Source organism: Dipodomys spectabilis, unplaced genomic scaffold (assembly GCF_019054845.1).
Source record: "Dipodomys spectabilis isolate Male_0828 unplaced genomic scaffold, ASM1905484v1 ptg000288l, whole genome shotgun sequence".
NCBI lineage: Eukaryota > Metazoa > Chordata > Mammalia > Rodentia > Heteromyidae > Dipodomys > Dipodomys spectabilis.
This window is the reverse complement of record NW_024870965.1, coordinates 6,401,148-6,415,239: the sequence shown is the minus strand read 5'-3', so window position 1 is coordinate 6,415,239 and position 14,092 is coordinate 6,401,148. Positions and strand designations below refer to the sequence as shown.

Genomic DNA, 14,092 nt, shown 5'->3' with positions numbered 1-14,092 from the left:
AAAAGTGAATTGCTGAACTTAAGCCATTAAGTAGAAATCTGAGATTTGCCGAAAGGCGGCAGGCCTGTCCAAGGAGGAGGCTGGACAGAATTGTGGGAGAAATGCATTGATCATCCTGAGCTCTGTGCGTACCACACACCTGGAGAAGATCTGCTCCGTCAGGAACAGAATACACCATCCCAGAGGTGTGGCGTCATGATGTCACTCTCTCCTTGTTTCTCAGGGCGATGATTAAGGCAAGTCAAACCAAAGGCCCATGAAATGGAAGAAAAGCTCACCACCACCAATGCCCTCCCCAGGCCCTGGGCACAGCACCTACCCTTATGGAATGAGGTTGGAGAAACTATCTCACAAAGTAGAACCAACTACAGACAGAAGGAAGCGGGTTCTACTTTCAGAATACCTGAAGCAGACTTCTAATCTCAGCCAACGATGGGGACATGAGTGCGAGCCCTCCACCCCGGGGTCTCAAGGATGTGGAAGGAGTCCAGGGATTGCTTTCAAGCTAGACAGGGAAAGCACAATGAACCCTTCAGAGACTGAGAGAGCACAACTTCCAAATCCCACTGGAGAGAGCATTGTGGGCTGCATGTGGAACAAGGAAAACTGACAAATGTCCCCGTGTTATATTGCAGCATTAGTGCTGCCAAGGCAAACGATACACATGGAAGGAGCTTTTTATTGGTGGTACCAGGATTTGAACTCCGGGTCTTGTACTTCCTATTCAAGTGCTCTACCACTGAGCCATGCATCTAGCCCTTTTCTGTTCTAGTTTTGAGATAGGGCTTTTCTTTTTTTTGTGTGTGTCAGTCCTAGGCTTGAACTCAGGGCCTGGACACTGTCCCGACACTATCCCTGAGTTTTTATGCTCAAGGCTAATGCTCTACTACTCAAGCCACACTTCTACTTCTGGCTTTTTGGTGGCTAATTGGAGATAAGAGTGTCAGTGACTTTCTTGCCTGGACTGGCATCGAACAGCAATCCTGAGATCTCAGCCTTGTGAGTGTCTACAATCACGGATGTGAGTCCTCTGTGACCAGCTTAAAATAGCGTTTGCTTCCTGCTCAGTCACAGGGGCAAGACTGTGCTCTGCTTCAGGCTTGCCACACCCAGCCACACACAGCTTGTTGAGATCGAGTCTCGGACACTTTTATGCCTCGCTACCCCAAGACTACAATTCTCCTAAACTCGGCCTCCCATGAAGCTCATACACTGACGTGTATGCTGTGACCACTGCGGGTTCAGAAGGCTTCTTCTAAATGTTTCTGCCCAGGGTGATCTTAAACCAAAATCCCCCCAATCTCAGCCTCCCAAGTAGTTAGGATTGTATAAGGTGCCCTGCTATAAGAGACCTTGACAAGTTTCTCTTATTAATAATAATACACCCACCCTGAATGGATATACTCTGTGTATGACAGGGAACATGCTCACATAAGAAAGAATGGATCTCATGCATGGTAAATAGTAGAAACAGTCTATTAGCAGCAAGCTTTGATGATGATGGCAGTAAGACAACAAGGAGAGCATAAAAAGCGTCTCGTGGTAGGCAATGTCCTTGGGACATTGTAATTTATCATTTAGGAGCTGGTCTTTGATTCGGCATCTTCCATGCTAACGGTAAAGCATCGAGGCTATCTTTCCTCCTCATTCAACCAGGGGTTTTCAAGTAATCTAGAGTAAAGAATTCCATAATCTAGCCTAAAATGGAAAAGTCATTATAATTTCCTTCCCTTTTTTTGTGAAGAGCTTCAGGCCAGCCAGGTGTTCAGTGAGCACCAGCTCCTAGCAACTTATCTGGCAGTACAGAGTTGAAATGTATGTCAGCCAGAGAGAGGGTAGGCCTGAATGCAGGTCTGGGCACACTCTCCCTCAACGTTTTTGTTTAAGGCTGGCACTCTACCACCTGATCCACAGCTTCATTTCTATTTTATCATCATCATCATCATCATCATCATCATCATCATGTTTATATGAAGGAGTTGACATTTAACAGAGCAGGTGTCTGATAATGTATATGAATAGAAGGTAGCATGATGCTATTAAAATTCAGATGTCCAAGATGAGGCTGAACACTGACCCTAGTGTTGACGCCAGTTCCAGACCTGAACACTGACCTCTGACCCTAGTGTTGATGCCAGTTCCAGACCTGAACAAGGCAAAGGTAAAAGCGCAGGACTCAGAGGACGTTAGCCTTTCTCCCATTCATTGGCCATAATTCACAAGATCCATATGAATTCATTCCTAAGAAGATCCATCTTTGTCTTAGTTCATTCCTGTTGCTATGACAAAAAGTCTTAGACTGGGCAAGGTATAAGCACAGTAACGTATTGCTCACATTCTGGACTGGGACGTGTAAGACTGAGGGCTCTTTCTCACAGATGGCATCGCCCTCCATCTCCACACAGTGGAAGGGAGACTCAGCACACCCAGGCTTTAGAAGGCCGCTCTCAGGTGTGGAGTCTTCATGACCTGGTCACCCCCTAAAGGCCTTGCTTCTTAGTCCTAGAGCACTAGGGAGTCAGTGTCCAGAAGGACTAGGGCTTTTCCTTCCAGGGCTCAGTGGATTCTTATTCACTTTACATGACACTTAAAACATAAGTTGCACCGAATTCAATTAAAACATTAAGACTAGAACATTACCCATGAGCTCCTTGCCGCTATCAGTCTCAAGTGGCCTTGTGTAAAGAACAGCCAAGCATGTCAGGAGCTATTTAACTGACGGCCTGGGGCTGGGCAGCTCACTCCGACACCAGCCAGCACCAGCCCAGCCCTCCCCACAGGGCTCAGAGAGAAGAGCTAGAACAGGATCGTAGGTACAGCCACAGAGCAGATTACCCACCATTCCGGCAGGCAGTCCAATCACACCGAGAGACCACTGCGCTCACAGCACACGAGTGTTTATGGAAGAGACCACTGGCTGTCTCCAAATGTGCAAGAACATGAAATTTCCTTCCCACATAACGAGGCCTCCCTCTTCTCTCCAAGCACCCCCCTCCCCCCCAGCAATGTCTACGGGAACCCCTGCTGACTGAGGCCATGACTTGTCTGAATTAGACAAGAAGGGCTAGAGTTCCACTTTGATGCCTTGCAAATTGGCACAGGGAAGGACTGGCAATTGGATCGGATACTTCCCCCGGGAGATTTCCCTGCATGCCAGAACAGTTCATGTGAAGGTTCAGATCTTAGTAGTATGTTTTTGGCTATTCTTTGGATTAAGAGGTTCCATGGTAGGGTCCTCATGACTGAGCTCCTGATGTACAAAAAGGAGATGGCCCTGGGAGACAGAAGTCCACTGAGGAGTCCTAGGCCAGGACTCGGCCTTGCTGGCCTGAGCCTGCATGGCCATTCTGCTTCTGAAGTCCTGGGTTCTCAGCATGCTTTGACTGCTTCATTTTTACTTTCTGGGCTAAACCTCAGCTAGGCTCCTTCTGCAGACACCACCAAGCCCAGTGGATACCTAATTCCCACATGTGAGGATGGAATGCGATAGGTAGGCACGAGAAAGACAGACAGTTGCGCACATGAACACTGTATCTGAGACTAGTCAGGGTGGAGGCCTAATGGAGCTGTAACACTGGGGTCCCCTGGAGCCAGAAGAGAGGACTCTGGGAGAGAAACAAAGTGACACCTTCAGGGATGCTGTGTCCTCGCAAGCTGCTGCAGTTTGAATCTGTCCCCCAAGGTCAGTTTCTAACCACAGAATCCTCACACACAGTATTGACAGGCAGGGCCTTTACGGGGTGACAAGGTCCTCAGTTCTCTGCTCGGTGAGTAAGTTTACCACACACACATGCACGTACACAGACACATGACACATGCACGCATGCAGGCATGCAGGCATGCACGCAGGCACACAGTTCTGTGCACTCATGTGATGTCTCCTATGTGCTGTGGAGCTACAAGGCCTCACTAGACGTCAGACCCTTGACCCAGGCCTCCCAGCCTCCAGATCTTAGCTCTTTTATAAATGACCCCATTTCAGGAATTCTGTCATAGCACGAACAAGCTGTGACACCAGCTCTGCAGGGAGGGTCCTGTGGACGCACTGGAGAACCAGAGGGCCTCAGTAACTAAGCAGAAAGCCAGGCTGGCAGATCTCTGTGCGCAAATCCAATCCATTTTACTTATTATGGAAATGTCCAAATATATACAACAATAAATTGTCTAGGTAGGTCTTGTTCAGCTTCTGCAAACATCCGTCCATCACTGGTCATCTTTTCCCTTTCGATAGTCAGATGCTTGCTCTACACATACCTTTGTAACCGTAGGATAAAAACACTTGAAGAAACTCTAGTTCTGTCATTAGCATCAGAGCACGAACACTGTGTCCCGTTTTTAAAGTGTTACCCAGGCTCCTCTGATGGCCCTATCCCCTGAAAGGCCACATGAGACAAGCTTGGTGCCACAAGGTCACCAAGCCCACCCCAGGGCTGCGCACCACACTTTCTCCACAGCCCAGCGAGGGCCAACGCTTGTTCTTGTTTCTATCTAGGCACATCAAGGCTAGGACAGCTTGGTGTTCAGTCCTCGTTGTTGATAGATGTTGATAGATGCCACAAAGGAAGCAAAGGACGGAGTGGACAAAGCCATGAGCGTCAGTAGGGAGCCAGGTCAGCTGACGCTGAACACAGGAAGAAGGCCGTCGCCACAGGTGCCTCCACTCCACGCGCGCGTCTGTGTTTACACACCGCGAAGGGCTATGAGGGAAGAGGCACATGGACACTGCACTCTGCGGCGCTCCGTGTCCTGGCATGGTTTTAGAGCTGGGGCCCTGTCCTGGGCAGACCCCTCTTCCTTCTTTCTCCTTCCCGCCTTGGAAGAGAACATGGAAGTGTGCTTTACCCTCAAGAGATGAAATCTGCCGTGTCTAACATGAAATGGCCCAACTTTCTAGTTCACACTCACCAGTTAGACACCTAAACTTGCTGATCACTCCCCACGACTCCCTAATTTAGGAACACTGCCCCCTTTCTGACCACAGTCAGGACCCTTGGGGGCCCTGTCTAGTCTTGCAGCCTTCTCTTGTGAGGCAGGGACAGGCGTCGGTGTCAGTGAGGGTGTCTGTCTGGGATCCCCGCTTTCCCATGGTCGGCCCTGGGTTGCCCAAGCCTGCTTTGCAGGGGAGCTGGCAGGCACCGCCCACGATGCACTGCTCCCCACCTGCAAGCACAGCATTAACAATGAGGTTCGGGATGGTTTGGCTGTCTGGGCGTAAGACCACTCTGTGCTCCACAGCAGGAGTGAGGGAGAGCTAAAGCCACCCTCTACCTGACTGGCCTCCATCTACGGCTTCCTCTTCTCATTTCCAGCCTCCTTGCTCCCGTAGCAGCCTCCCTAGAGACTGCGTCCTCATAGTACATGGAGTACTGAGGCATCTTCACTGCAGATGCATTTCTGGGAACCTGAACAACACCAGCAGGTTCCTAGGACTCCCCATCATTTCCTGAGCAGTCTGGAAGCCTCCTTCCCAGCATGCCTGTATGCAGGCACCGCCAGGATAGGCCGCCACAGAGGCCACTCGCCTGTAGCTCCATCTCGGCAGCAGTGTGGCCCAGACCACTCCCCTCCAGCCCAGGGGGTGTTTTAACACTGTTTCTACTATGGAGTTCACACCCAGATTGCAGATCTGAAGATCACTGAGATACACTAACCCTGAGTGGTTCCCAGCAGCGGGCACTGTCCGCCCGGTCCATCTTACATCTTGCTCTGCATCATTCTCCTACTGCTTCTCCTTTCTCTTCTCCTTCTCCTTCTTCTTCTTTGCCAGTTCTGGGGCTTGAACTCAAAACCTGGGCTCTATCCCTGAGCTTTACTCAAGGTTAGCGCTCTACCACTTGAGCCACAGCTCCACTTCTGGCTTTTTCTGTGTACGTGGTACTGAGGAATCGAACCCAGGGCCTCATGCACTCTACTGCTGAGCCACCTTCCCAGCCTACTCTGCGTCTTTCTGACGGTGCCCTTTCCATCAGAAGTGACCCAAGCCCATCCTGGAGCCCATGGCTTCTGCAGTGAGGCCCTCCTGGCAGACAGTGCTTGTCGGTGCCAGTGAATTCCTTGCGCTTCCAGGGACAGGAACCAGATGCTTCGTAACTGCAGAAAAAAAATGGTCCCTTGCCAGGAAAAAAGGGCCCTGGACGGACTTTACGGGGCTTTATGAACCATCAAGTGCAACAGCTGCACAGCTCTGGGAACACGTCTACCCATGACTGTTAAGCAGCGGGCGATACTTTATTATCCTTGCCCCGAGTTTAATGAGTTGTTCACCTTCTGCTGGGACTGTTAGCTCCCATTATCAATCTCCACATACAAATATACCACGTCCTGTCACCGTTGCTGTCTGGGGCCTCTGGGTGGCTCCTTCCTCCCTGACGGGCGCTCATCAGCTTCCAGGAGCCCACATGGGAAGTGGGGGCAGGGGCCATGGCAGCCATGCCGGCAGTGCCAGCAATGCGGGGCCTCCTGTGCGGCCGGGGCCGGGGTCGCCAGTGAGACAAGGATCTTATTCTGCACCACACCCTCCGCCCTCCCACTCCTTTGGCAAAGCAAGTCTGCCAGCCTGGCCACATGGACACCAGCGTCCTACATCCTCACTGTCCAGCGAGAACCGGCACTCTGCTCCCAGCAGTGCTGTCCACCGGCCTCTCCCACCCTGGGGTCGGAGCAGCAGCACTGTTCTCCAGACTGCAAGCACACACAGAGCTGGGACTACACACAGCTCCTGCGCAGCGCCTTGGACCAAAGAAGCCACAGGAGAACGCCCGGCTGCCTCCTGCCTGCCTGCCTGTTTGCTGGGAGCGACCACACTGGTTCAGAACCCCCTTCCTGCCCTGCCTCCTGTGGCCAGCACCTGGGGTGTGGACCTTCACATAGGAGCCCTGGGGGCCAGTGGTCACTCTGCCAGAGCCCTGCATGCCTGTGTCCTAGGCCAGAGGTCTGCGTCCACAGGTAGCTGGAGCAGCTTTGAAAGCCTTTTCTACTTTCAAACTTCAAGCACTTACTGGATAAGAACACTCACTATCACAAAGCCACTATCTAAACATGGCAGAGCAGACTCTGTGAGCAGTCCTGACGCTGGCAAGTCCTTGAGCAGAAACAGTGAGCCCCGTCTCCCCCTGGGCGCAATCAAGTCCTTGAGCAGAAGCAGTGAGCCCCGTCTCCCCCGGGCGCGATGGCACTCCAGCACTGGGGGCTGTCTCCCAGGCTCCCTCACCTTGTCCAGCAGTACCCAGGCACCATCATCTGGGCAGGAACCGGGCTTGTGCGTTGATATTCTTAGCCGGCACCACGTCTTAAATCTGTGAAAAACATCTTGCTTTCTGTCACTCCCCAGTGCTGCTTCTTGACATTTAACGGGCAATCCACACATGGTAAAAGGTTCAGCCCAACTCCTGTTCCCGTGGAAATACCTCCACCCCTCCGTGGCTTACAATTCACACACACACACACTCTGTAGTGCTGGGGATGGAACCCAGGACCTCATGCGTGTGTGGCACATACTCTATCCCATTGCATTCTGTACATTAAGTTGCTCTTTCCATAAGAGCTTCTCAATTCAGACAACTTTTTCTTTTGTCTTTTTGCTTTGTTTCCAATATTCTTCTTGGTAATGTTCCGAGGTTTCCATGAGGTTCCTGGTTCCTAACCTTGGGCTGAATCTGCACACGATGCCTGTTCTCAAATGTAGCTGTAAAACCAAAGAACGCTCCGTCTTTTCTCTGCTCATTTCTCCCTGCCTTGGTGTACCTTCATGATTTTCCATTACCAGGAAGAATGGAAACCCCACTTTTTAGACTTCCCCTGGTACTTTCTTATCTCAGACCCTTGAAAAGAATGTTAAATCCAATTTCACGTTGTGACCATGTTTCCTTCTAGAGGAAATGACCTGTTATCTCAACACTTTACTGCCTCACATACCTCTCTCTCCATGCAAAACACTTTACTGCCTCACACATCTCTCTCTGGTGCAGAAGGCTCCCCGTGGTAGCTCTGACCTGAGGACTGCAGTTCCAGGCCAGCTCAGGCTGGAAAGTCCGTGAAATTCTTATCTCCAATTAACTACCCAAAAAAAAGCCAGAAATGGAGCTGTGGCTCACGTGGTAAAGGACCAACCTTGAGCAAAAACAAAAACAAAAAAAAAACAACAAAAAAACAAAGAGCCCAGGGACAACCCTGAGTTCAAGCTCCAAGCCTGGCGCGTGTGCGCACGCGCACGCGCGCGCGCGCGCACACACACACACACACACACACACAGAAACAACAACAAACTTCCTAATCCTCAAAAATCTTCATCAGGCAATGTACAATGATATCGTTGCTGCAGTCATTCTTCCCCTGCCCTTCCAGGCCTTTCCCCATGCTCACTCCCAGTAAGCCCCTGCCTGACATACTCAGTGTCACCAAGTAAGTTTCCAGGTCCCTAATTTTACAATCGGGTGTACTAGAATCTCGCTCTGTTCTTCCTCCATGGAAAGCTATTTTGTGATCCAGCCATCTTCTTACATGGAGCAATAGTCTGAACACTCTTAGAAGATTCTAGTGTATGGATGTGTAGCCCACAATTATTCGTCCATTCGTCCCTTCCTGGCCGCTTTGGTAGTTGATGAGTTTGCTTTCATAAATGCTGCTATGAACATTCACGTGCAAGTCTGTGCGAATGTGTTTCTTCATTTCCCCCTGCCAAACACCACCAGGAGCAATGGATGATATGGTAACGAAAGCGCAGTTCTGATGTATATTCCTATCTTCCTTCCTCTGTCTCCTTCTCTCTCCCGCACTTTTGATTGTCAGAGCCTTGAACTCACTTCCCATGGCTGCTGGGTTAATGGGTGTGCAGCTCCTCTCCATGCGGATGGAGTCTTGTCTTCTGCCCGGCCCGGTCTGGAATCGTGATCCTTCGGATCTTTGTCACCCATGTAACAGGATGACAGACATAGGTCCCTGCACCCAGCTCTGGGTGAAAAGGGGTTCTTCTGAACTTTCCTGCTGGCCCTGGTCTAGTTTGCAGCCTCCTAAGTGGCTAGGCATAAGCCACTGATGTACCACTTCCGGTGTTACATATTTTAAAGGCTTTTCTGGAGATCTAAGTAAAGGACATCCTCCTTTTCTCCACTATGCATTTTTCTCAAAGAAAGGAAACCTAGTTCCCAAAGAACAGGATGGAGAGGTAGAAATCTTCTGGACCACGAACTTGTGGCTCCCCTTCTTCAGAGCTTTCTTTCTCCACCAAGATTTTCCGTCTTAACTCCTGTGAGGTGACACATAGTGGCTCTGAGGCCCATGGGAGGCTACTTAGAGACAGGGTCAGTGCTAAAGCACCGGCCAGGCGGAAGCACACCTCCCCAGCAGCCCACCCAGGGCGCGCCGCTCCCCACCGGGAAGGATTTACAGCTTAGAACCAACCAACGGCCAGGGAGACTGCCTGGGCCTTCTGCCTACTGCTAGCCTAACGGGAAAATGTATGTCAACAAACCACAGCAAAAGTGTGCGAGAGAAGGGCTGAGGGGAGAGCGTCACAGACAGGAAGACAGATAAAAACCGGCGGGATTAAATTCCCAGATCCTGCGCTTCCTGTCACCTCCCTATGAGGGACTGTTTTTTCGAGCAGAGGTCAGACTTCACTAGAGGAGAGGACCAGACTCGGGTTCAGAGCTGAGGGGGCGCTCACGAGGACCAGGGCTTGGGTTCAGAGCTGAGGGGAGATCGAGTTTCAATGTCACCCCGCCTCTTCTGTGAGGAGACCATCTGAGAATTCACAACGGGTTGTAATTCTGAAGCTCCAGGTGTGCAGGAAATCGCCTTGTTATTTTCAATTTATGACTTCCTGTAGCCGATAGACTTACAGTGGGATCCCCGCCCCCTGCCCCGGAATGTGTGAGGAGACAGGAGTGATGGGTGGATTTACTGTAGCGTGAGCAGCACCTTCTTCCCTCCTCCCACTGAGAACGGGCTCCGTGGCCGGGCTGAGTGGTCACTCCACCACAGAGCAGCGAGGCTGCGCTCGCAATCCGCACGCACAGCGGAAAAGGTATAGACTCATGGCTTCTTTGTTTATTGTCTCTACCACTACCACTTAATGCTCACCATCTTAAGGAGTAAGAGTCGAATTTCCAATTTTCCCAAAAGGCAGGAGCGATGGGTTAAACAGGCCAACAGGTGGGGACACGAGGAAAGAGGCCAGGAGGGCTGGCCTGCGGCCAGGGCATGGCTGAGCTCCAAGGTGCCTCACCGCAGGGCAGGGTGAACCCTAGGAGTGGTGCCAGGAACGACCTCTGCTGTTCTCTGTGGCTTGGGGCTCCGCACCGAACGTGGTGTTCACTTGGGACACTTGGCACTTGACTCCAGGGGTACCGATTATCGGGTGTGCCAAGGGAGCTAGGGAATTCCCCAGCTCTGTCCAACGCCAATCTGGATGCTGCCAGAAAGGCACTTTCTAGAGGAGAGACTCGGGGTAACGAGGATCAGCCTCTACCAACCGGGCAAGTCGCATCTGCTCAGAGGCAGATTTAGAGAAAAGACCCAGGGGGCCAGACACATGGCACCAGACCTCAGCACTGTCTTTGGAGCCAGCAGTTACCCAGAAGTCTTCCGGGGAGCTCTGGGGGCCGTGGCAGAGGTGGTGTGTGACAGGGCCACACTGGGCCCCTGCAGCCGGGCTGGACGCAGCCGTCAGACTCCACAATCCGCAGGAAGCCCTGGCTCTTCCCAGCCCACTGCCAAGCCTGGACCTGATTCTCGGAGCTTTTTTCTCAAAGCTACACTGTCTTTTATTTTAAGTTCTTTTAGGTATTAAGACAGTTGGGTTTTTCCTCTATCCCTAAAAGATGATTCTAAAATTCTGTATAGTCAAGTTTAAAAAATGTTATTTTTCCCACGCTGCTTCTTTAGATTGAGCACCAAAGAGTCAGTGTGGAAATTCACTTGAAGAAAATGAACCACATTTATTTTTCTAACCGCTTAAAAGAATGGAAATAAAATTTGAATGATGGCTTCTATCTCCGTTGTTTATTTCATTTTTTATTCAAGAGGGCTCACCCAGTGTTCATGGCGTCCTTTGTGACTACTGCTCCCCGTCTTTCCTCTTGTGAGGCATTAAGAGACAAACTGTGGACTCTTCAAGCTTTGGTTTGGGGTGGTGCCAAGAAAATAACACATGTCCTCGTTCCTAGTCTAGTGAACTATTTCCCCAATTTCATGGGCTTCCTGAACAAGCCCGCCGGGTGCCAGCAGAGAATGCCCCAATTACAGCGAGGTGATAAGTCCATTTGTTCATATGACAAATAATGAACAGATAACTATCAGAAGTAACATGCTGAGCCTCGCCACGTAGAACCAACAAGGAGAATTTTCCACTTGTTGACCCATCTGGATGATTTGTTTTGTTTTTTTGTTTTTTTAACAAAGAAGCAACTTTATTGAGAAGGTTCCTACACTGACGCGTCAAAACCGCAGCACAGGCTCGGGAGCTGATACTGCGACCCCGAGTGACCCCCATTCTTTGATTTTTAAAGGCAAAATCCATGAGCTTGGTCATGTGCAGGTGACCAATGGGATCGCAACACACACAAAGGATTATACAGTCATACCAGACCACACACAGGTGGCCAATAGGCAGAGTTTACCGTAAGCATGTGCAAAAGGCAGGGTTTACTTGTAAGCACGTGGTGTCGCCAGTTGGAGCCAGATTACAACCTATCTGTTTTATGGGTCAGTCTTTAACTCCACATTCAAGGGTGGGTTAGGTTGTTCAGGGGAGGGGGACCAGATGCATTTTTTTCATTCTGGGAACTAGGCCCATCAAGTCTAAAATCTCTAAAACAAAGGCAAAGCTCAAAATGAAATCATACCAGCGTGGACCCCATCTCAGGGTCCACTTCAATCTGGATGATTTTTTAATCACTAACACCAGCCCCTAGGAAGACGAGAAATGGGGCTGCTCAGGAAACGGAGGCATTGGCGAGCACTCATGGCTTCTTTTTAAGTGTCATGTTCTTTCGAGAAGCGGACAGAGCTGGGTTTTCAAGCACCCTTGATTCACACTCACTCATTCATTGCACATCTACCATGGATCAGGCAGGCCACGAAGTATATGTGTGTGTGAGGGGATGGAGTGTTTAGCGCCCAATCTCATACACAGATTGAAGCAACAGGAACATCCCTCAGATAGTCACCAGACAGCAGAAATGGAAACATTCATTTCCATTTTAGAAGCAAGAAACCAACCTCTCCACTGACTCAGGGGCGCCCCTGCGTACCGACCTCATCGATGCCAATGAGGACCGTCTGTGATTCCCTCCAACCTCTGCAGGGCCACGTTATTAAACTCGGGCCCCTTAAGTCCACAAGGAGCCAACAGGCAGTGCCGTGGACAGGTCATTTTCATCAGCAACCCCATCTGTCAGCACACCGAACCTCGGCCCAACACCACACACCATAACACATCTTTAGTTCCCCTAATGCCTTCCACATGATTTTATTTCCAAATGCTTTACATACTTCACTCAGACAGCTACAGAATTAAAATAATAAATCAAGCCAGGGGGACAGAAACAAAGAGGTTTATTCAGGGAAGGAAAAGACAGGTCTCAGGAAGGCAGAGGACAGATGGAGAGCCGGGCTTCGCACCCACAGTCCGTCACTAATGAGTCTTTCCCAGTTTCAACTCATCCTCATTCTTTGCTTTTTTTTTTTTTTAATCTCAATGTGAACATTCTTCCTCTTGAAGACATTTCTAGGTAGTTGCTCTAACAAGAAGCTCAATTTCCTGATGAGACTTCCTTATGATGCTATCTCTCAAAGCATCCCAGAGCTAAGGGAAGAATTTAATTCCTGTGCACGTGGCTAGAACCAAGTCGGAAAAGTGCAAACTCCTCCAGGAACTTCAGCGGAGGACAGCCTGGAGACTCCTTCACTGTCCCAGAGCCGTTCATACCCAGCAGCGGCGAGGCAGGGCGTCAAAGAGGTCCATTTGAGGGAGACTGGGTGGCTGAGCTGAGCAGACAGGGGCAAGGCCCCCCTGGGAGGGGATGTGCTAGCACTCTGTGCGAGGCAAAGGAGTAAACACTCCAAGAGCAGCGTGCGCAAGGGAGTGTGGTGGAGGAAGCAGGGAAGGGGGGTAGCCTCGCAAGTCACCCTAAAACCGCTGGCTTTTCTTGAATGGGACGGAAGCTGCATTTTAGTAGCAAGCCTTCGGCGCGTGTGGTGACATCTCTCCCACGGAGCTTCGGTGGCCTGTCCTCCCCGGCCCGCTCCCACCAGCCACGGCCCTTGCGCTGACTTCACCACCATCAGCCCCACTCAACTCACCTGGACCCGGAGGTGGGGAACGGTGGTGAGCGCGTTCAGTTAGCCACTCACCAAATGTTTCCTGAGGACTCTTTTAGACACTGGAGCTTCTGCCAAAACCAAGCACACACACACACAACTAATCTCTGGGGCTCCCTTCCTGGTCCATGAGTTCTGAAATCTGACACCAGGGTTCTGAGACCCCCTCACCAGACACTCGCTGGCTGCCCTCATCTCTGTGTGTGTCATGTGCCACAGCTCAAGGTGAACGGTGGGGACTGTTACAGCTTTTAAATGACCAATACTGAAGACAGGGAGTGGGTCATGGATGTGTCGCAGGAAGGTGAAGGCACAGGCGCCGGCCCGGGACCATCTGCGGGCTCACCGTCAGGTCAGCCACGTCCTCTCTGTCCGCCGAAGCCCTGCTTCAGCACTCTTCCTGGCGCTCACCCTCCGCCCTCCTCTGTTCAAACCATGAGCGCCTGTTCATGGTCATGAGCCACTACCAGGCTCTACAGTGAACAGAATTCTTCACTGCTACTTCCTTCCTTCCTTTTCCTTCTTATCTTTAGTTTTCTTGTTTATTAGAGACCTATTTTTTCTAGGGCTATAAAACTAAAGAATCAAGCACCTTCAAACACTTAGAAGCATGCAGCCAAGTAATTGGAACACGGCTCCAGGGCGGCTCCTGCTGCCAGGCCTTTCATGTTTTCTGGTTCCTGCCAGGAAGTTTGAAGGGCCAACTGGTCTCAGCTCCTGGGTGGACAACTTCCCCGGTGGCCGGACACCATGCTGGGCACAGGCCTTCCCA

The 14,092-nt window shown here is 50.8% G+C and overlaps 1 protein-coding gene across 1 annotated transcript in view; it reads right to left on the bottom strand.

Annotated features, from left to right (window-relative positions):
• Positions 1–14,092, bottom strand: part of LOC122126727 (kinesin-like protein KIF26B) — a 165,816-nt gene that overhangs the window by 9,996 nt on the left and 141,728 nt on the right. The window contains exon 6 of the mRNA XM_042701190.1: positions 13,492–13,654. Within this exon, the coding sequence (XP_042557124.1) occupies positions 13,492–13,654 (163 nt within the window). The remainder of the gene's footprint in view (positions 1–13,491; positions 13,655–14,092) is intronic.